Source organism: Mastigoproctus giganteus, chromosome 1 (assembly GCF_048544385.1).
Source record: "Mastigoproctus giganteus isolate SK-2022 chromosome 1, ASM4854438v1, whole genome shotgun sequence".
NCBI lineage: Eukaryota > Metazoa > Arthropoda > Arachnida > Uropygi > Thelyphonidae > Mastigoproctus > Mastigoproctus giganteus.
Window position 1 is genome coordinate 210,432,831 of NC_143575.1, and position 21,410 is coordinate 210,454,240.

The 21,410-nt window shown below is 38.6% G+C and overlaps 1 protein-coding gene across 1 annotated transcript in view; it reads right to left on the bottom strand.

Annotated features, from left to right (window-relative positions):
• LOC150091493 (chromatin target of PRMT1 protein-like) overlaps positions 1-21,410 on the bottom strand; it is a 59,845-nt gene that overhangs the window by 38,075 nt on the left and 360 nt on the right. Inside the window, exon 2 of the mRNA XM_090375927.1 lies at positions 10,673-10,764. Coding sequence (XP_090232053.1) covers positions 10,673-10,740 — 68 coding nt within the window. The 5' untranslated portion in view covers positions 10,741-10,764. The remainder of the gene's footprint in view (positions 1-10,672; positions 10,765-21,410) is intronic.

A 21,410-nucleotide genomic window follows, 5' to 3' on the forward strand; every position in this document is an offset into this window, starting at 1 on the left:
ATATTTTAAATAAATTCAAGAACTAGTTAGCATTAGCATTAGTAGAAGCATATGATGCAAGAAAGCAAGCTTATATAGCATAAGCCAAAAAACCCCCCCTTCCTATTTCACCCATCTACCATCCATTCACTCCAAATGTTTGTTTAGTTCTGCCTTGAACTTATTTAAGTTACTGATCTCCACTACAACAGATGGAAGTTTGTTCCAACTATCAACCACTCACTGGTTAAAGGCAAATTTATGCATATCTTTTCTACAATCTTCTTTCCTCAATTTGAATTTATGTACCCCTCAGGTTCTTAATCTGAGCAAGAGGAAGATTCCCATTAGCACTGAGCTTGCTCAAGCCATTTAAGGCCTTATAAATCTCAATTAGATTACCTCACAGGAGACTAGTATCCAGATGCTGCTATTGGCAGAACCTTTGTTCCACTCACCAATCTTGTTGCACTTCTCTGTACTTGTTCCAGCAGCTCTACATCCTTCCTAAAATGAGGCTTCCAGACCTGTATGCAGTACTCAAGGTGTGGCCCAACCATTGCCAACAAAAGGACAATGACCTCCTTATCCCTGCTAGCAAAATTCCTGTATGTCATTAACAAGACACCATTAGCTACTCTTGCACCTGTCTGCACTGCTCAGAAAACTTCATATCTCACTGCACAATTACCCTGGGTCCTTTTCATTCTCCACTACCCTGAGTGTAGTACCACCCAGCTGGCATGTTACTCTGGGGTTACTGCTAACCATATGCAGTACTTTACATTTGTCAATGTTAAACTTCAGTTGCCACCTTTCAGCACATCTACTCAACTTTTCCAGATCCTGTTGCAGTAGTGTAGTATCATTACTGTCCTTAACAACCCTGCCAACCTTCGTATCATTTGCAAACTTAGAAATTAACCCTTATATACATTCATCAATATCACTGATAAATACAGAAAACAATGGGCCCAACACTGAACCACAGGGAACTCCACCAATAACATTAGTCCTCGAAGAGCAGTGTCCATTGATTACCACTCTGTCTTCTCCCACTCAACCATCCTTTTATCCATTGTAGCAACTTGCCCTTAATGCCATACTGCTCCGATTTGTACAGTAGTCTTCCATGGGCAACAGTATCGAAAGCTTTACTAAAATGCAAGTACAGTTGACCCTTGAATAACACAGGGGTTAGGGACGCCGAGCCCCCACACAGTCGAAAATCCGCGTATAACTTTTGACTCTCCAAAAACTTAACTACTAATAGACTACTGTTGACCGGAAACCTTACCGATAACATAAACAGTCAATTAATACAAATTTTGTACGTTATATATATTATATACTGTATTCTTACAATAAAATAAGCTAGAGAAAAGAAAATGTTATTAAGAAAATTATAAGGAAGAGAAAATACATTTACAGTACTGTACTGTATTTATCAATACTAAGTTTTGTTTACATCGTCTGTTTACAAGATGAATCATCTGCATGTCAGTACCTACATTAATACTGTCTTATATGATACAAAACACTGTAGATTATACGTATTACTAACACTAGACATCAAAAATGAAAACCTAATGTGAAAAAGAAATTCATATTTATTTACAGGTATAACGATTCATGCATTGATAACGAAGAAGCAGCAATATGATTGCTTTATGGTAGCCTAGCCTATTGGCTACCAGCAAATATTGTCACCAATTATTGAAATTCTTAAAAAAAAAAAAAAAATCTGCAAAGTGAATGTGCGGTGTTTGTCCTATGAAAAAGGTCGATCAGTGCTCCTGAAAAAAAGCCAATCACTGGGCGCAAGAATAAAATTAACTTTCTGGTTAACACTAGTATCAAAAAAATCTCATTAATCGCCTGCCTTATTTGGTTTTAAGTTTTTACTTAATTTTTATTTACTTAGGTGTTTTAAAATCGTAATAAAAAATAAAATAATTCTATAGCAAGCGTATTTTAACTTGTAAAAAACATTGATAGAGCGATTTTTAAGGTTTTTTATGTTGTAATGTGCTCATTTGACGAAAAATGTTGCTGGTCACTGTTCTAATTTCTCACAATCGTGAGGGATTAGAACAGTGTCCAGCTGAGGGTGACGAATTACCGACATTATATTATACTGTTTATTTTGTATACACTGCCCTTTAGACTAGAAAAAAGGGCAAGGGTTATAAAATTGATAAACATCCTGACAAAGGGCGAGCCATATTTTTAAATCAAAAGCCCCTCTCCCACACTTTTCGTTCCCCCATTTTTTTTTTTCATCAGCCTGCTGTCCTCGTTGCAATTATGTAAAAAATGGCAATTACACTGTTTCAATAATTTCAGTAAAACTTAAAACAGCGTTTAGTTCAAGTTCTCGCCAACTGGTCTGTACTGAGTTGGCGGAGCACTAAGCAGTCTCTTCATGATATCACTTCTCAAAACATCGTGGCAACTAAATAAGACAACTTATTTTTTCTTAAATTCGATAAGAATAAATTTGTTCCTTTCGTTTTTGCGCTGAGGCTTCACATTGTAAATTACGTGTCGGTGGCCAACTCCTCTTTTTTATTTCTTTAAAGGAAGTTTGAGATGCGGCAGTTAAAAAAAAAAAAAAAAAAAAAACCATGCAACCTCTCGCAAAAGACAAACTAACTCGAATATGGCATGGGGGGAAAAAACAAACTTAATTCCTCCCATCCAGGAAGTTGAACCCAGTCCTCTTTCCCTCAGTGTAGCAGGTGTAACCTGTTTTATGTGAGGGGAGTGAAGTAGTCATTGAGCTGTCAGACGGTTCAATTTTATCAAATGTGCTGCAAGGTTTAGAAAAACAATCCATATTTAAACTAACGAATATTTATATTTTGTCTCAACCTACAGAATGTCTAGATCCGACTCAGATGGCAACATCCAGTATTATAATACAGTATTCAGTTGCATAGAATGTGTCAAATCCTTTTTCGTACAAATTTCTATGCTGTAACCAATTATAGTGTCTGTCTTTTGAGACTAGTGAAAAATTCTTATTTAGCTTTATCATCTGTTTCCAGTCGCTGCACTGAGTCCAGTGACTGTCTGAAAGATTTATTGTGATATAAAGTTACTGTATTCGTAATACTGTTTTACTGATGCTTCGCCTGAAAGATTTTTCAGTTGTCTTCTAGAATTCTTTCACATTGAACTTTATTCATGATATTCGATTCCGGAAAAGGTTCTGACAGCCAGCCAGTGCTATTTTAACATTTAATGAACTATTCTGTTTGACAGACCTGTACTCACAGTTGCAGTCGTTGGATTACTAAAAGTTGGTCGTGAAAAGAAGGGAAGCGGGTAAAAATTTGATTTGTTTATATTAACCAATGTAGTGCGCTTGCGCATTTTGTTTTGCTTGTTTTAGGGCACCTATGCCATCTTGTTCAATCATGAACTTTTACACTGATATCCACAGCGGGAATTTTAGCCAAACAAATATTGCTAAATCGGAAGCCAACTGAAATATTGCTAAATCGGAAGCCAGCTGAAATATTGCTAAATCGGACTGTCATGATAGAAATATCAGCAATAAAAGGGATAAAGATGCCCATTAGATTAAGGTCAGTACTTTTCAGCCCCTCTTTCTCCCCCGGCTGTGTAGGAGTTCATTTGGGTATATCCCCCAAATTTGTATTGTTTATTTATTTAAAATTTTTTTCAGAAGTTTTCCAATTGTAATGTAACTTCTTTGAGAACTAACCTTTTTTTTTTTTTTTTTTTTTTGGTAGTTGTTGGCGCATAGGCTTCTGTGGCCATAATGCACCTCCCAAGGTTTTCGCAGTACTTTGATCCATGCCCGAGGTTGGAATCGAACCCGCGACCTTTGGGTTGCCAGGCAGGCACTTTACCCACCCGGCTAGCCCGGTCAGCGAGAACTAACCTATGGTACCATTCTTTGGGATGTATATCATAGCGCCCCGCACTTTTCAGGTAAGCTTCCAAAAAAGAGTGCAATCGAATATTTATGAAGAGAAAAACGTTTGCTCTTGTGGTTTGTAACTAAGCGCGGGCCTCTGGTAAAAGAGTGTGGTGTTTTAAGGCTTTCAAACGAAATTAAATACTCGGAATATATATATACTATTTTTTCCCCCTCTTCTTTTTTCCTGAGGCTTCGCAAACAAGGGGACAATTTAAATTTTGAATGATCAAAGTATCAGAATTTTCTTTTAACATATAGGCTACCGGATCAAATATTTCTAGCCTTCTGATGCCTAGGGAGCTTGTGTAACTTAGAGAGAAATTATAATTTGGATTACGGGCATGATCCTTTGATTTGATTGGTGGAGAGATGGAAGGCAGAGTTGTTAGAAATTGCCATTCTTCAGAGTAGATTATGGTTATAAGTGAGGTAAATTTTTGTTTAAAATTGGAGGTTGGTGGCTGAGCTCCTTCAGAATGGAGAGGCTTCTTTGATGGCTGGAGAAATGGCAGTTAAGTCTTTAATTTTTCTAAATGTAAGATTCTGTATTTAAGAAATATTCATTGAAAGAATTTGGAAGGGCCATATCCTCAATCGGCGAGAAATTCGCTTAACATGGGGGTTGGTACAATGGCATCATGGTTTTATGTAACTGATTATTCAGTGTAGTGCAATATCAGGCAACTCGTGAAAGTATTCACAATATGAAATATAAAAACGATGCCATTTTCACCAATTTGTTGTCACTTAACGTAAAAACATGATGTTAATGCACTAACCTTCGCGTTAAGTGAGTTTCTCGTGGGTTGGGGCTATAGCCCTACCAAATTCTTTCAGTTTACACTTATATATCATCTGGCATCTCGTCTACACTGAAAGGACAGAATTCCTGGGCTACCTGGGAGTCTAAAACGCTAATGGAACTGATATTCGGGTGACACTCAAGTCAAGTGCACCCAATTTCGGTTAAGTCTGAACGGTCTGTGACAACCAAATCCTCTGCTTGCACCTTCACGATGGTGGGACTGTTAGTAATCCTGGGTATAACCTCCATGCACAAGTACATGGTGGGTGAACACCCAGGTGTGAACCAACGTAAGCAGGGGTCGAGGTGTGGTGCCCACACCACATGGAGGAATGCCGCCCCTCTATGTTATACCAGGCAGTACTAGGTGGTAGATGACTTTCATCAACTGGTGAAATACCACCACTTTGCTTATTGGAGGCTTGAAGTGGTGAAACCCATGTTTAGTCTCTAGAGCAAAGTTTCCAGCACCCCCCTTCCACCATACTTCTCCTTCAACCCATGCATTGTACTAAGTACTATAGGTTTTGATACCTTTCGTGTTTGGGGTTTTCATAAAAAAAAAAAAAACACACTATGACACAAAAATGTCTCATACATTCTTGCCGTACAGTTATCAGATTTTCACACGAAGACACTCACCCACATACACAACAGATAAGTTTATTAACTGTATGGCATGATGATTATTTACTATTCATTAAGTGGAAGTGGATCATCATAAAGGTCTTCATCCTCGTCGTCTTCACATTGAGGAGGAGGAAGAGGCGGGGTTGATCTCGCTGTCTCAGAGGTGGCAGAAGCAGAAGAGGTAGGAGAAGCAGACACACTCGGTGTAACTTCACGGAAATACATCGTGATTTCTGTCTGACCTTTTTGCCTTTTCAATTCTCTAAAAATGTTTCTATACGGTACCAATCCTTCCACAGTTTGCTTTAGTTTCAGTGCCCATATTATAGAAGGGTCCACGTTGTAAAAGAAGTCAAAAGCAGTCTCAAATAATCGGAACCCTTCAGCTAGATTGTCTAATGTCAATTTGTTTTCTGGCACTGCTTCTTCCTCATCGTCTGGCACTGGTTCGGAAGCACTCCTCTCCATCAAGTCGTCTTCTGTTAATTTCTCAGGTGTGGCTCTTGAATTTCTCCAAGATCCATATCTTGAAACCCTTCACCCCCCCACCTTTTTTGTCATATCCACAATCCCTTTCATGATTTCCTTGATTGGCTCTGTCGTAAATCCTGTGAAGTCATACACAACATCTGGACACAATTTTCTCCAGCAGGAATTTATTGTTTCGGGCTTGATGGCTTTCACGGCTTTTTCTATAACAACGATGGCATCTTCAATGGTGTAATCCTTCCAGACTTTCATGATGTTCTCTCTATCAAGGTTCTCTTCTATAGTGTTGACAATCCTTTTCATGGAGTACCATGTGTAATGAGCCTCAAAGGTCCTTATGACCCCCTGATCTAGAGGCCGAATTAGAGAGGCTGTGTTTGGGAGCAAGTAGACCACTTCGACACCATTGATGTTGAACTCATGGGGTTCTGGGTGGCCAGGGGCATTGTCCAATATCAAAAGAACTTTAAAAGGCAGTCCCTTACTGGCAAGGTACTTCCTCACTTCTGGGACAAAGCATTGATGGAACCAATCCAGAAAAAGGGTTCTCGTTGTCCAGGCCTTCTTGTTGTTCAACCAAAAGACTGGCAGCTGGTGTTTATCTTTTCCCTTCAAGGCTTGGGGGTTAGCAGCTTTATAGATAAGGGCAGTCCTGATCATAAACCCGACTACATTTGCATAAAACAGTAGAGTTAGCCTATCCCTTTATGCCTTAAATCCTGGTGCTCGCTTCTCTTCCTTACTAATAAATGTCCTTTGGGGCATTTTTTTTCCAGAATAGGGCACTTTCGTCTGCATTAAAAACCTGTTCAGGCAGATATCCTTTCTCCTCAATGATTTTCTTAATGGCGTCTGGGAACTCGTCTGCTGCCTCCTGGTCGGCAGAAGCGGCTTCTCCTGTTATCTTGACATTTTTTAAAGCCAAAACATCTTTCTAAAATTATCAAACCAACCTTTGCTGGCATTAAATTCTCCAGCTTTAGATCCTTCACCTTCCTTTTGCTTTAAGTTGTCATATAATAACTTCGCTTTTTCTCGAATCATATCAGAGTCTATAGGTATGCCCTTCTTATAAGCAATCTTGCACCCACAAAAGTTGCATTTTCAATACGAGATATAAAAAGGTATTTCACAAAAAGTGCGAGGTTTTTGCACCTGCTGGTGTAGCTGCAGCGACGGCTTCATGAATTTTCTTTTCTTTTTTTACAGTGGTCCTTATGCTGGATCCATTTATTTTGAAATGGCAGGTAACTGCACTGTAGACCTCAATCTACGGTACATATCAAGAAACTCAACTTTTTCTTGTAATGTCATGACTTTTTTCTGCTTCTTGGGAGCACTTCCATCATCACTAGTGGCACTTTGTATGGGTCCCACGGTGTTATTCAAGGTTTCCAGTATTGCACCAAACACGATGAAACATACGCGAGAACCGTGTATTTTTCGACAGATCATTTTTATTGCAATACACAATTTATTGGAGAGATGAACTGCTCACGCAGAGATGATTAGCATCACATGGCGTTTAAAGCCATGTGACTATTTCAGACTATTTACCTTGACTGCCTTCATATTTTTTTGACACTGGTGGTCAATATAGAATGTTTGACACTCCACAACTGCCAACAAAGTTACTATGCAAAAGTATGAAAGCTAATGTATTTTTAGATAGCTAACCTGCACAATTAAGTCAAATCTTAAAAAAAAAAAAAAAAAAATAATAATGCTTGTTACACACCTTTTTCAAATTTTCCAAGGTTAACAGAGATATATGAGTAATATGCAAAAGTTAAGATATAAATGACACAAGCACAATAGTTTTCAAAATAAATCATATAAATCAATTGAAGTACTGGCAATTGCAGACTTACGTAAGGATTGTGTTCCGTGGAACTCTGTGTAAGTCGAGTTTTACGTAAGTTGGAATTTCCCTAAATGCTTGTGTAGCACTCGCAACTATGCTTGCTGAATTTGATTGTAGCAAAAAATAAATGTTTGACGAAAATGTAAATAGAATTATTTATTCAATATTTTTTTTATCTCATGCATAGAAAAAATTACAAAAGTGTGCAATTACAAAAAAGGGAGGGGACAGGCATAACGTCAGCAAGTTTTATCTTTCGAGCATTGTTTCTAGAATCAACATCTCCAGCTGATAAGCATGCCACTGCAGAGGTTGAGGACTGGAAATTTCTCTGCTGCTGCAGAATCGGCACTGGAAACTTCACTGCATATGTTAACAAGTGGAAACCAGCGCGATGCTTGAACCTATTAAACCACCCATTGCTTGCCACGAACTTGGCTTGGGGTTCGCCATACTTATCTTTAATATCTTCATAAATACTTGTTACTTTTGCTTGAATGGTCATTAGACTCAGGGGCACTCAATTCTGAATCTGATTTTCCATCCATATTATTAATAGCTGTTCCATCTTCGATATAGCACCCGAACGCTGTTTTGTGATCACTGTTGATCTTAAATGCATTGATCCTTTAACATGTTCTTTTATATGCACACTGTCCTTTGAAATAGCATTCACTGTTGAAGCAGCGAGACTTAATTCCCATGCAATAGATGACAAACTTTGTCCTGCTCCTTACTTCTTTAAAAGGAAGTGAAGAAGAATTTAGAAATGAAGACGAAAATCTTCATTTCTAAATCAATTTTGCTTGGTTCCTGCCACCACTTGCACTTTCCATTGGTCGCTTTCCCTTCATCATTGTAATAAGTAAATAAGAAAGAAGAAAATATTCTGAAAATTTATTTATGTTTCGTATATGACTGAAAATTTCAGTGAATGGGAAACACATTTCACCATAATAACGTAAAAACCAACACAATCCAGTTATTGGGATTATCGCAAATGCAATAAGATCGAGTTTACTACCTGTTTATAATTAGATGCACTAACAGAAAAGCCCAATGAACCAGAAAGTGCAAATTGTTTGGATTGTTTTATGGTCGTGACCTCCAGAAATTTCTTTTAGAAAAATATCAACAAAGCCATTCAAAATTGATCCTTATAATGGAACATATGATAAAGATGAAAGGATAGCACTCCGTTATAAAAATGGCCTTTCAGAGTGATAAACAGCTTAGTTATATAGCGAAAATTTCAACTCCAAGGTCTTGGAATGAACTACCAAAAAAAAAAAATATATATGTTATTGGGTTCACACTGCAATGTTTTCCCAATACCTCCATTTATTTCTGCGGGGTGCAAAATGCATTTCCATGATTTTTTAAAGTTTACACCGGCCGGTAAAAATTTATGGAAGTGGAGTATTGCATAAGTTGGAGAGTGCTTGTACATGGTTATGATGCAACAACACTGTGTAAACCTGTGAGCAAAATATTTCATTTGTGAAATATGCAAATTAGCTCAAGATTTGCTGAAAACAAGTATCAAAAGAGATTATAGGCTTTAACAGAGGGCATGATTATTCCTGACAGCTAAGCAACACTTACAATAGACTCTCATGCTGTTAATAAGAGTTCAAAGTCCTGACGGTACTGAAGACCACTCTACAAGGAGAACAGTTCATAATCCATGATACATGGATGAAGACTTAAAATTTCTCCCTAGAACATCCATACATACTCAATTAGATTCATACCTACTGGGGTCTGGAGATCACAGTGGCTGTTCCAGTCAGTAAATATCCCCACTCCAAAGAAAATTTTCACCAGTTGTGCTCTATCTTGAGCATTAGCACCCAGTGAACAGAAGTGAGTGCCTATGGCAACTGTAGAAAGTGTGGCACGGGATTCAAGGATTTCAATTATACAAAAGACTACAAAAATATAACTATTTTTTTGGTATCAGGTAGATCTGAACACATGGCATGTTTAATTTTGCACTCTTTCACCTTGACCATCATTGAACATAATACCTGTATATATCAACAGTCCACGTCTCTAGTAGCAGGGAAGTTCTTCCCCCGATGCTTATGAGTTAATTTTGGTATCCCCCACCTCAAGAAAAAGTTTGGTCGCTATAAACTCAAAACAGATTTACTGTGCTATTACCTCCTTATGTTGCTTGATGGCTAGGATCATATATTATCATCTCTTAGTGTTATGAACGTTGGTCAACTTTACTGTATAGCCCTTTGGGATGCCTTTCCTGTATTTTGGAACCATCTACATACTTGGGTGGACATTACACTGATAGAAGCAGACCATTCTCCACCAAAATGAATTATTCATATAACATTGCTGGGTTGTTTGTTTGTTATTTGGTTTTTAGGAGCATTAGCAACTAAGGCCATATTGCTCCGGGGATATGCGGTGGTCATTCCCTGACCTGTCCGCATCCTCCGTATTTGGTGGGCACGGGCTCGAACCCCGGTCTAATCAAGAAGCGTGTGCTACGCACTGCTGCTCCTGCCCACCTGGCTACGGAGGCACTGCTGGGTCAATTTGACTTAATCCCAAGCTTGAAAACTATGCACAATAAAACTCAGTAATGCACAGTTTGTCTGCCCTATTTTAAACCACCCATGTATATTAAATTGATATATATATATATATTAAATATTAAATATATATATTAAATTGATATGCACAATTCCAGTCGGACTTACAAAGAGTAAGTATGAGAACTACACCTTAACTTTTGTTTGGCAGTGTACAATAAAATAAAAACATGCTGTAATTGAAAAATATCATCTGATAGTCTATTTAACCACTAAGAGCTTTAATCATATTTCATTAAGATATATAGCTTGTAAATAAGAGAAAACAGGAAAAAAAAAAAAATAATAATAAATAAAAAAAAAAAAAATATATATATATATATATATATATAGCTTACCTTTCATTAAGGCTCATTTTGGTTGTATTTTTCAAAACTATTTTATTGAATGCTGACTGGGAAGCCATTTTATTTCCTGATTTATCTCCAAACTATTGTAAAATGAAACTGTAAATACATTTTTCACTTTTTAATAACAAAATTAAATGAGATAAAAATTATTATTATTATTATTATTATTAACAAAAAAAAAAAAAAACTTGCCATTCCAAACTTTTTTGCATATACACCCAATCCCCACTGTTTAATTCAAATGGTCACTTCTGAGACCAGTGAAAGTCAAGTTTTATATTACATCATTTAATTTCTGAAGCTTGAGACTACATAAATATCTTTCTCAAACCAGCTTCTTTCAAGCTTAAGGTTTTAGTTTGTATGATATGCAAGTGATATGAAGGAGGGGAGAGAAGGGATTATGCTGTTTGTTAAGAAACACAAAATATAAGGCAGTGCATCCAGTTGACATGGGTGGCCAGTGCAATGTTGAGTCAGTCTGGTGTGACATAAACACTGGGAAAGCAAAAATGACAGGAGTGTGCTATAGGACTAATGACTTGAATGAGTACAATGAACAATTGTACAAAGAAATAGAGTTGGCTAGTAAATCAGAATGTCTTATAATAGGGGATTTTAACTTCCCAGATATTGACTGGAACTTATGGATTGGTCATTCGCAAACTAGCAAGACTTGTGTATATTTTTATTGGATGATTGTTTTCTACAGCAGCATGTTCAAGAGGCAACCAGAGGGAGTAATATTCTTGATCTGTTTATTAGCAATGATTATATGTCAGTACTCTGTGGCAATGCTCACAGTGTACTGACGTGGGATTTACTTAAAGAGGTAACTACCATTCAGGGATAGAGGGAAAGGTTTTGCTTTCATAAAGGTAACTATGGTGGTCTCAGACAATTTTTAAATTCCGTATGTTGGGACCAACTGATGATGTTACCAGTTAGTAACATCATCAGAGGTAACAGCAAATTCTAAATGGAAAGCATTCAATAAATTAATCTTGGAAGCTGCTAGGCTTTTCATACCAACTAAGAAATACTGTTTAAGATTTAGGCCTAAATAGATTCTTCCTTTTGCTCAGATTAAGCACCTGAGGGGGCATAAATTCAAATTGAAGAAAGACAGTTGTAGAACAGATGTGTGGAAATTGATAGCTTTGAAGGAGTTAGTAAGCTAAATTCTTCCCCTTGTTCAGAGTACACATGTGATGGGCATAAAATTTAAAATGAAGAACGATGGTTGCAGTGTTCTATAGGCCTAATGACTCTGATGAGTATAATAAGGAACTGTACAGGGAAATAAAGTGGGCCAGAAAATCAGAGTCTTATAATGGGAGATTTTAATTTCCCAGATATTGACTGGAATTTGGGGGCTGGTTACTCACACACTAGCAGGTCTTTTGTGGATTTATTGGATGATTGTTTTCTACATCAGCATGTTCGGGAGGCAACTAGAGGGAGTAATACTCTTGATTTGATTATCAGCAGTGATTCTTCATGCATTAAGAATCTGCAGATAAATGAACCACTAGGTGGCAGTGATCACAGTGTGCTGAAGTGGGATTTACTCAAAGAGGTAACTGCCATTAGGGGTAAAGGGAAGGGTTATTGCTTCCGTAAAGGCGACTACGATGGACTGAGACAGTATTTAAATTCTATACAGTGGGACCAACTGATGATGTTACCAACAGCAAATTCAAAATGGGAAGCATTCAAAGAACTTATCTTGGAAGCTACTAGGCTTTACATACCAACTAAGAAATATTGTTCAAGGTTTAGGCCAAAATGGATGTCAGATGAACTAATGAGGCTTATGGCAGAGAAGAAAAATGCATGGGATACTTACAAATTAACACATGACACAGAAGCCTATGATAGATACAAGTTGATATGCAACCAAGTTACAAAGGAGGTTAGGCAGGTGAAGGCAGATTACGAGAAATCCTTGGCAAGGGATGCAAAGAAAAACAACAAAGAGTTCTTTACTTATGTAAACTCCAGAAGGAAGGGGATGAATCAGATTGGTCCACTTGATATTGATGGGTCAACTGTTGATGATCCTGCTCAGGTAGCTAACAAACTAAATGAATATTTTGCATCGACATTCACACATGAGGAGTTATTCAGCAAGGGGAATGCCAGAGGTGTATTCAACTCTAGCAGTAAGCTACAGAATCTTGAAATAACTGGGAGTAAAGTGGAGGAGAAACTGTTGAAGATAAACACAAGAAAGGCACCTGGGGTGGATGGGATCTATCCAGTTATATTAAAGGAGGCAGCAAAGGAAGTAAGCAAACCCTTAGCCATAATTATGAGAGCTTCCTTGGACTCAGGGGAGGTACCCATAGACTGGAAATGTGCAAATGTGACCCCAATTCACAAAGGAGGATCAAAGGCTGACACAAGTAATTATAGACCTGTGAGCTTAACTTCTGTTCCAGGAAAATTAATGGAGGCACTGGTTAAAGAAGCACTGCAGGATCATTTAGACAAGACTTCAGTTATAGCTCAGACACAGCATGGTTTTGTTAAGGGGAAGTCTTGCCTGACCAACTTGATTGGATACTATGATGCAGTCACAAAAGAACTGGATGCAGAGAATAACTTTGATATTATAAACTTGGATCTTAGAAAGGCTTTTGATACTGTTGCACATGGAAGACTGCTACACAAATTGGAGCAGTGTGACATTGGAGGCAAATTGCTGCTATGGATAAAGGGGTGGTTGAGGGGGAGAAGACAGAGAGTGGTAATCAATGGACACTGCTCATCGTGGACTAATGTTATTAGTGGAGTCCCTCCCTCAGGGTTCCGTATTGGGTCCATTTTTGTTTTCTGTATTTATAAATTATATCGATGATGGTATATCAAGCTTAATGTCCAAGTTTGCAGACGATACAAAGGTTGGCAGGGTTGTCAAGGACACTACTGACACTATGCTGCTGCAACAGGATCTGGAAAGGTTGAGCAGATGGGCTGAGAGGTGGCAAATGAAGTTTAACATTGACAAATGTAAAGTACTACACATGGGAAACAGCAACCCCAGAGCAAAGTATCAACTCTGTGGTACTACACTGACAGTGGTAGAGAATGAACGGGACTTGGGGGTGGTTGTGCAGGCAAATATGAAGTTCTCTGAGCAGTGCAGACGGGCTGCAAGAGTAGCTCATGGAGTATTGTCAATGATATGCAGGAATTTTTCCAGCAGGGATAAGGAGGTGATTATTCCATTGTATAAGGCAATGGTCAGGCCACACCTAGAGTACTGTATACAGGTCTGGAGGCCTCATTTCAAGAAGGATGTAGAGCTGCTGGAACGAGTACAGAGAAGGGCAACAAGATTAGTGAATGGAACAAAGGGGTGCTCTTACGAAGAAAGGCTTAAGTTTTGCAAATTACAGTGTCTGGAGACTAGGTACCAGCGAGGTGATCTGATAGAGGTGTATAAAGCCTTGAATGGTTTAAGCATGCTCAATGCTGATGGGATTCTTCCTCTAGTTCAGAAAAATCACCTGAGAGAGCATAAATTCAAATTGAGGAAAGACAGATGTAGGATAGACGTGCGGAAATTTGCCTTTAGCCAGCGGGTGGTTGGTTGGTGGAACAGACTTCCATCCCTTGTGGTGGAGGTTGATAGCCTAAATAAGTTTAAGGCTCAGCTGGACAGGTATTTTGAACGAACAGAGGGGTGAAGTGGAAGTGGGTTTTTTTTTTTTTTTTTTGGCTGATGCTGCATAAGCTTGCTTTCTTGCATCAAATGCCTCTACTAATGCTAATGCTAATAAGATTTTCTTTAAGGCAGTGGATTATTGCTTGTTGGAACAAACTTCCATTTGGTGTTGTGGAAGTGGTTAGTTTAAATAAATTTAAGGAAGAACTATACAAATTATTCGAGGTGATGGACAGGTGATATAGCAAGTTTTTATTATTATTTTTTTTTTGGGTGGCTGCTGCATAAGCTTACTTTCCTGCATCATTTGTCATTACTAATACCAATTCTAATGAAACAGCAAAACTAGGTTCATGACTCATTTATTTTTGACAAAACAACTGAAAATATTAAAAATTGTATGAAATACAAATGTTACGAACCTATAAAAACAAAAAATAAAATAAGGCAGGTGATATAAAAATAAGTTTATCCTTCTTTGCATGGAAGTTCAAAATTTACTTTTTAGATTTCATAAATAAAAAAATAAATAATACACAAAATAAATAAACAATATAATCACCATAAATTTAATCTACAAATTAAAGTTATACAGCCAAGCCAAAAAACATTTTTTTCTAATGAAATTAATAAAACAAATAAAATTTGTTTTATTAATTAATTAACAAATAGTCTGAGGACGAGCGTTGCCTGTGCGGACATGCCTTTCTGCCGCTCTTGGAACAGAGAAGTTTTTTCTGATTTATTTTCTGCTTTATTAGTTTAAATTGACATATTAACTTATTTTCTAGAGTAGCTTTATATTCCCATTTACGGTACTTAAGTTTAAAGTAACTTAGATAGAAATTTTGTAGGTATTACTTAGTATCAGAAAGGGTATCAAATCCACGTGTTTACCGTTCGTAAATAGCCGCCATTGTTACGCGAAAATTAATCAGTAAAATCTATTAATCTTGTCGAACTTCAATGGCAATTAAATTGTACTTTTAACTATACATATAACCACTTAGGTTACGTAACATAAATAATTAGTAAAAATAAATAATTAATACATAACTTGATACGGAAGTTACATAAAGGGATTTTGTAGATAACACTCGTTGCTGAAACATAAATATAGCGTTATAACTGTGTTGGGATACAAGTTTAGGATTTAATTTTGTACTGAATTGAAATTTTATTCAAAGTAAATCGAAATCATGACTTAAACCAGAGCAGCAAAGCAAAAAGCTCAAGCTAATGGGAATGCTGTGGCTAAGGGGAGAACTGAGGGGTGCAGTTGCTCTCTGAATCACAGCCTTTTAAGATGCACTATTTGCTTGATGTTTGCGGAGCAGTCAGGTATGGGACATGATACTGCCACGGGGGATGTCTTTGTATGTGCGCAATGCAAGGAGTGTAAGGAAATCAGGCGACAACTCAGCGTTGTTATGGGCCTATATGAGAGCTTGAAGGACAGGGTGGATGCCCTGGAAGGATTACAAGTGAGGGGCTCATCAAGCTCTCAGCTGCCCACACCAATGCCAGAGCTTGCACTTGGTCATCGCGCAACACAGCAGCAACCCCCAAGGCAGAATGCGCTGGTCCCAAAGGACCTAGTAGTTGTTGGTGACTCTATTGTCAGGGAAACGGGAAACATGCTTTCTAAAAAGGATAGGTGGAACAGGACCAGGGTACGTCTGCCAGGGGCAAAGGTTGATGACGTTGAAGAGCAGATATCATCTTTTAAGGGCACAAAAGGTGATATAGTTGTACACGGCACTAATGATATTAAGAGTAGGAGACCAGCGGAATTACGTAACAAGTACAGGTCACTGATAAAAAAAAAGCCGTGAATTAGGGTTGAATTTGAAAGTGTCTACAATTCTGCCCAGACATGATAGGAGAAAGTATATGATGAGAGCCCTGTCGATCAATTTGGCCCTGGAAAGATTGTGCAGGGCTCAAGGGGTAGAATTTTTTTCAGCCTGATCTGTACTTGTTAACAGGAGAGACTGCTTCTACAGGGATGGGATACACTTAAATAGACAGGGTGCAAGAATGTTTGCTGATGCTATCAAGGCAGTGTTAGGTGGGTCGGAAAACTGCTAGATTGGGGGGGGGGATACAAGGACTAATAGATTAACAGTAGCCACTGGCAGAGGAGAAAGTGATTCTTGCACTGCTTCTATTGGAATGAGCAGCAGCCTGGAAAATAAGATGCAGGATATTTCAGAGACTGCTGGGAATCATGGGGGTACAAGTACACACATGGGTTGTGTTAGGGTGGCTAAGAGGAAGAGCAGGTGCATGTATACTTGAGTGTACACCAATGCTAGGAGTTTAGTAAATAAATCTGATGAATTTGAGGTATTGCTCAAAACATCAAAGGCAGATATTGTTGGGATTTCAGAGAGGTGTCACACAGATATAAGGAATGCAGAACTGGAATTTGGGGAGTACAATGTCTACAGAAAGGATAGACAGGATAGGAAGGGAGGAGGGGTTATGCTATTAGTTAAGAAACACATAAAATCCAAGGAAGTGAAGCCAGTCGACATCGCTGGACAGTGCAGTGTCGAGTCAGTTTGGTGTAACATAAGCATTGGGAGATCAAAATTGAGAGTAGGAGTGTGCTATAGGCCTAATAACTCTGATGAGTATAATAAGAAACTGTACAGAGAAATAGAGTGGGCCAGTAAATCAGAGAGTCTTATAATGGGGGATTTTAATTTCCCAGATATTGACTGGAATTTGGGGGCTGGTCACTCACACACTAGCAAGGCTTTTGTGGATTTATTGGATGATTGTTTTCTACATCAGCATGTTAGGGAGGCAACTAGAGGGAGTAATACTCTTGATTTGATTATCAGTAGTGATTCTTCATGCATTAAGAATCTGCAGATAAATGAACCACTAGGTGGCAGTGATCACAGTGTGCTGAAGTGGGATTTACTCAAAGAGGTAACTGCCATTTGGGGTAAAGGGAAGGGTTATTGCTTCCGTAAAGGCGACTACGATGGACTGAGACAGTATTTAAATTCTATACAGTGGGACCAACTGATGATGTTACCAACAGCAAATTCAAAATGGGAAGCATTCAAAGAACTTATCTTGGAAGCTACTAGGCTTTACATACCAACTAAGAAATATTGTTCAAGGTTTAGGCCAAAATGGATGTCAGATGAACTAATGAGGCATATGGCAGAGAAGAAAAATGCATGGGATACTTACAAATTAACACATGACACAGAAGCCTATGATAGATACAAGTTGATATGCAACCAAGTTACAAAGGAGTTAGGCAGGCGAAGGCAGATTACGAGAAATCCTTGGCAAGGGATGCAAAGAAAAACAGCAAAGAGTTCTTTACTTATGTAAACTCTAGAAGGAAGGGGATGAATCAGATTGGTCCACTTGATATTGATGGGTCAACTGTTGATGATCCTGCTCAGGTAGCTAACAAACTAAATGAACATTTTGCATCGACATTCACACATGAGGAGTTATTCAGCGAGGGGAATGCCAGAGGTGTATTCAACTCTGGCAGTAAGCTAGAGAATCTTGTAATAACTGAGAGTAAAGTGGAGGAGAAATTGTTGAAGATAAATACAAGAAAGGCACCTGGGGTGGATGGGATCTATCCAGTTATATTAAAGGAGGCAGCAAAGGAAATAAGCAAACCCTAAGCCATAATTATGAGAGCTTCCTTGGACTCAGGGGAGGTACCCACAGACTGGAGATGTGTAAATGTGACCCCAATTCACAAAGAAGGATCAAAGGCTGACACAAGTAATTATAGACCTGTGAGTTTAACTTCTGTTCCCGGAAAATTAATGGAGGCACTGGTTAAAGAAGCACTGCAGGATCATCTAGACAAGACTTCAGTTATAGCTCGGACACAGCATGGTTTTGTTAAGGGGAAGTCTTGCCTGACCAATTTGATTGGATACTATGATGCAGTCACAAAAGAACTGGATGCAGGGAATAACTTTGATATTATATACTTGGATCTTAGAAAGGCTTTTGATACTGTTGCACATGGAAGACTGCTGCACAAATTGGAGCAGCGTGGCATTGGAGGCAAATTGCTGCTATGGATAAAGGGGTGGTTCAGAGGGAGAAGACAGAGAGTGGTAATCAAAGGACACTGCTCATTGTGGACTAATGTTATTAGTGGAGTCCCTCAGGGTTCAGTATTGGGTCCTTTATTGTTTTCTGTATTTATAAATGATATTGATGATGGTATATCAAGCTTAATGTCCAAGTTTGCAGATGATACGAAGGTTGGCAGGGTTGTCAAGGACACTACTGACACTATGCTGCTGCAACAGGATCTGGAAAGGTTGAGCAGATGGGCTGAGAGGTGGCAAATGAAGTTTAACATTGACAAATGTAAAGTACTACATATGGGAAACAGCAACCCCAGAGCAACGTATCAACTCTGTGGTACTACACTGACAGTGGTAGAGAATGAAAGGGACCTGGGGGTGGTTGTGCAGGCAGATATAAAGTTCTCTGAGCAGTGCAGACGGGCTGCAAGAGTAGCTCATGGTGTATTGTCAATGATATATAGGAATTTTTCTAGAAGGGATAAGGAGGTGATTATTCCCTTGTATAAGGCAATGGTCAGGCCACACCTAGAGTACTGTATACAGGTCTGGAGGCCTCATTTCAAGAAGGATGTAGTGCTGCTGGAACGAGTACAGAGAAGGGCAACAAGATTAGTGAATGGAACAAAGGGGTGCTCTTAGGAAGAAAGGCTTAAGTTTTGCAAATTACAGTGTCTGGAGACTAGGCACCAGCGAGGTGATCTGATAGAGGTGTACAAAGCTTTGAATGGGTTGAGCATGCTCAATGCTGATGGGATTCTTCCTCTTGCTCAGAATAATCACCTGAGAGGGCATAAATTCAAATTGAGGAAAGACAGATGTAGGATAGATGTGCGGAAATTTGCCTTTAGCCAGCGGGCGGTTGGTAGGTGGAACAGACTTTCATCCCTTGTCGTGGAAGTTGATAGCCTAAATAAGTTTAAGGCTCAGCCGGACAGGTATTTCGAACGAACAGAGGGGTGAAGCGGAAGTGGTTATTTTTTATTTATTTATTTTACTTTATTTTTTTTTGGCTGATGCTGCATAAGCTTGCTTTCTTGCATCAAATGCCTCTACTAATGCTAATGCTAATTTAACATTATATAAAATCAGTGTTCCACCAAGAACACAAATTTAAACAATCTATCGTTTTGAGTGTCTTCATAAGCCTCACAAAAATCAGTCTCCTGTATTTTTAGCATTTCTCCCATCCCACACCTTGTGGAGCAGACATGACCCAGAATGAAGGATCTGCATCTATTACAGCTATAACCTATTCAGATAATATCTCCACTACACAGAACATCTATTTTCACAAAAACACAAAGAAAATGATAACATATATGGGATGAATGTCATCAAGCTAACACAAGTATTACGGGAAAACGTGAAGACTTATGAGTTGGCAGTAACACAACTGGGCGGTACATTTAAGATAGCAGAGAACAATAAAGACATAGAAGTTGTTGTTGTTGTTTGGTTTTTAGGAGCATTAGCAACTAAGGCCATATTTCTCCGGGGATATGCGGCGATCATTCCCTGACCTTTCCACATCCTCCGTATTTGGTGGGCACGGGCTCGAACCCAGGTCTAATCAAGAAATGTGTGCTACGCACTGTTGCTCGTGCTCACCTGGCTACGGAAGCGCCTAAAGACATAGAAGTAATCGTGCAGTTAGACATTAAGTTCTCTGAGCAGCTCTGATGGGCCACTAGCACAGGTCTGGAAGCCTCATTTCAGGAAGGATATGGATCTGTTGGAATGAGTACAGTGAAAAGCAATGAGACTAGTGAGGGGAACAAAAGGTAGTCTTACCAGGCACATGCAAGACCTGCTTGAGGTGTTTAAGACTGAAAATATTCAGGTAGCAAAATTCTGATAGCATCCTCCTCACTCAGACATCACACACAAGGGGGTATAAATTTAAAGAAACTTCCATCTGGTGTTGTGGAACTGGCTAGTTTGAATAAATTTAAGTACTAGACAAATTATTAGAGTAGATGGACAAGTGATGTGCAGGAAGTTTTTTTTTTGATATAAAACATCCTTGGGGGCACCTCGACTGAGTAAATCTGATCAGTCACGAAAAATGCAATGCAGAAGTGATGTCACCTGCAGCTTATACCAGAGGCAAATTACTGTAACTTGTATTGTTGCAATCATACTTCCTGCAACTGCCATTTGATTGTAGCCATTCAAGTGGCTACAATCAAACAGGAAATTGGGCTATTGGCTGGGATTTTGCTAACCTCTTCCAAGCCAAGCCAAGGATGCTTCACATAAAACCATCTACTGCACTTGATTGGCACACGTGCCATTTTTTTTGGCTGATGTCATGTAAGCTTGCTCCATTTGTCACAACTAATACTCGTTGAATATAAAATGAACATCACTTGCACAATTAACAATTCTATCATCCCTTGCATGAAGTCAAAAATCTAGAGAAAGGAGGGTTATAACCAGGATTATCCTTTCCTGGAATCTTAATAAATATAAAAAAGAGCGATATAAATAGGAGTGTTTAAACAGAAGCACTAAAACCATTAAAAGTTGCATGCTACTTAGAACCTGCTCATACAGATCCACATCCAATATTCTCCCCAGAAAATTTTGCCAGCCAGGTGGGGAAGTGTAATACTTCAAAATATTATAAAATTTTCTGCTATTTATAAATGTGACTTGAGTGATCGAGAGCAAAAATTAATTGCACAATTTAACATTGTGTGCTCCTGTTGCATTGACCTCGATCGCGTAGTATATTTGAATTAATATTGATTGAGATCAGTGAGCAATACCATACGGTACTGCAAGAATCACTTAAATTTTAGCTGGGCGGTCAGTTAAATTCATAGGGCAGTGTGCCCATTCGATAGGTCCTGGGGAGAACATTGCACATCCTCATTTTATGGAGGATGTGAATCTGTTGGAACAGGTGCAGAGAAGAGTAACTAGACTGGTCATAGGCACTGAAAAGTTCTCTTAC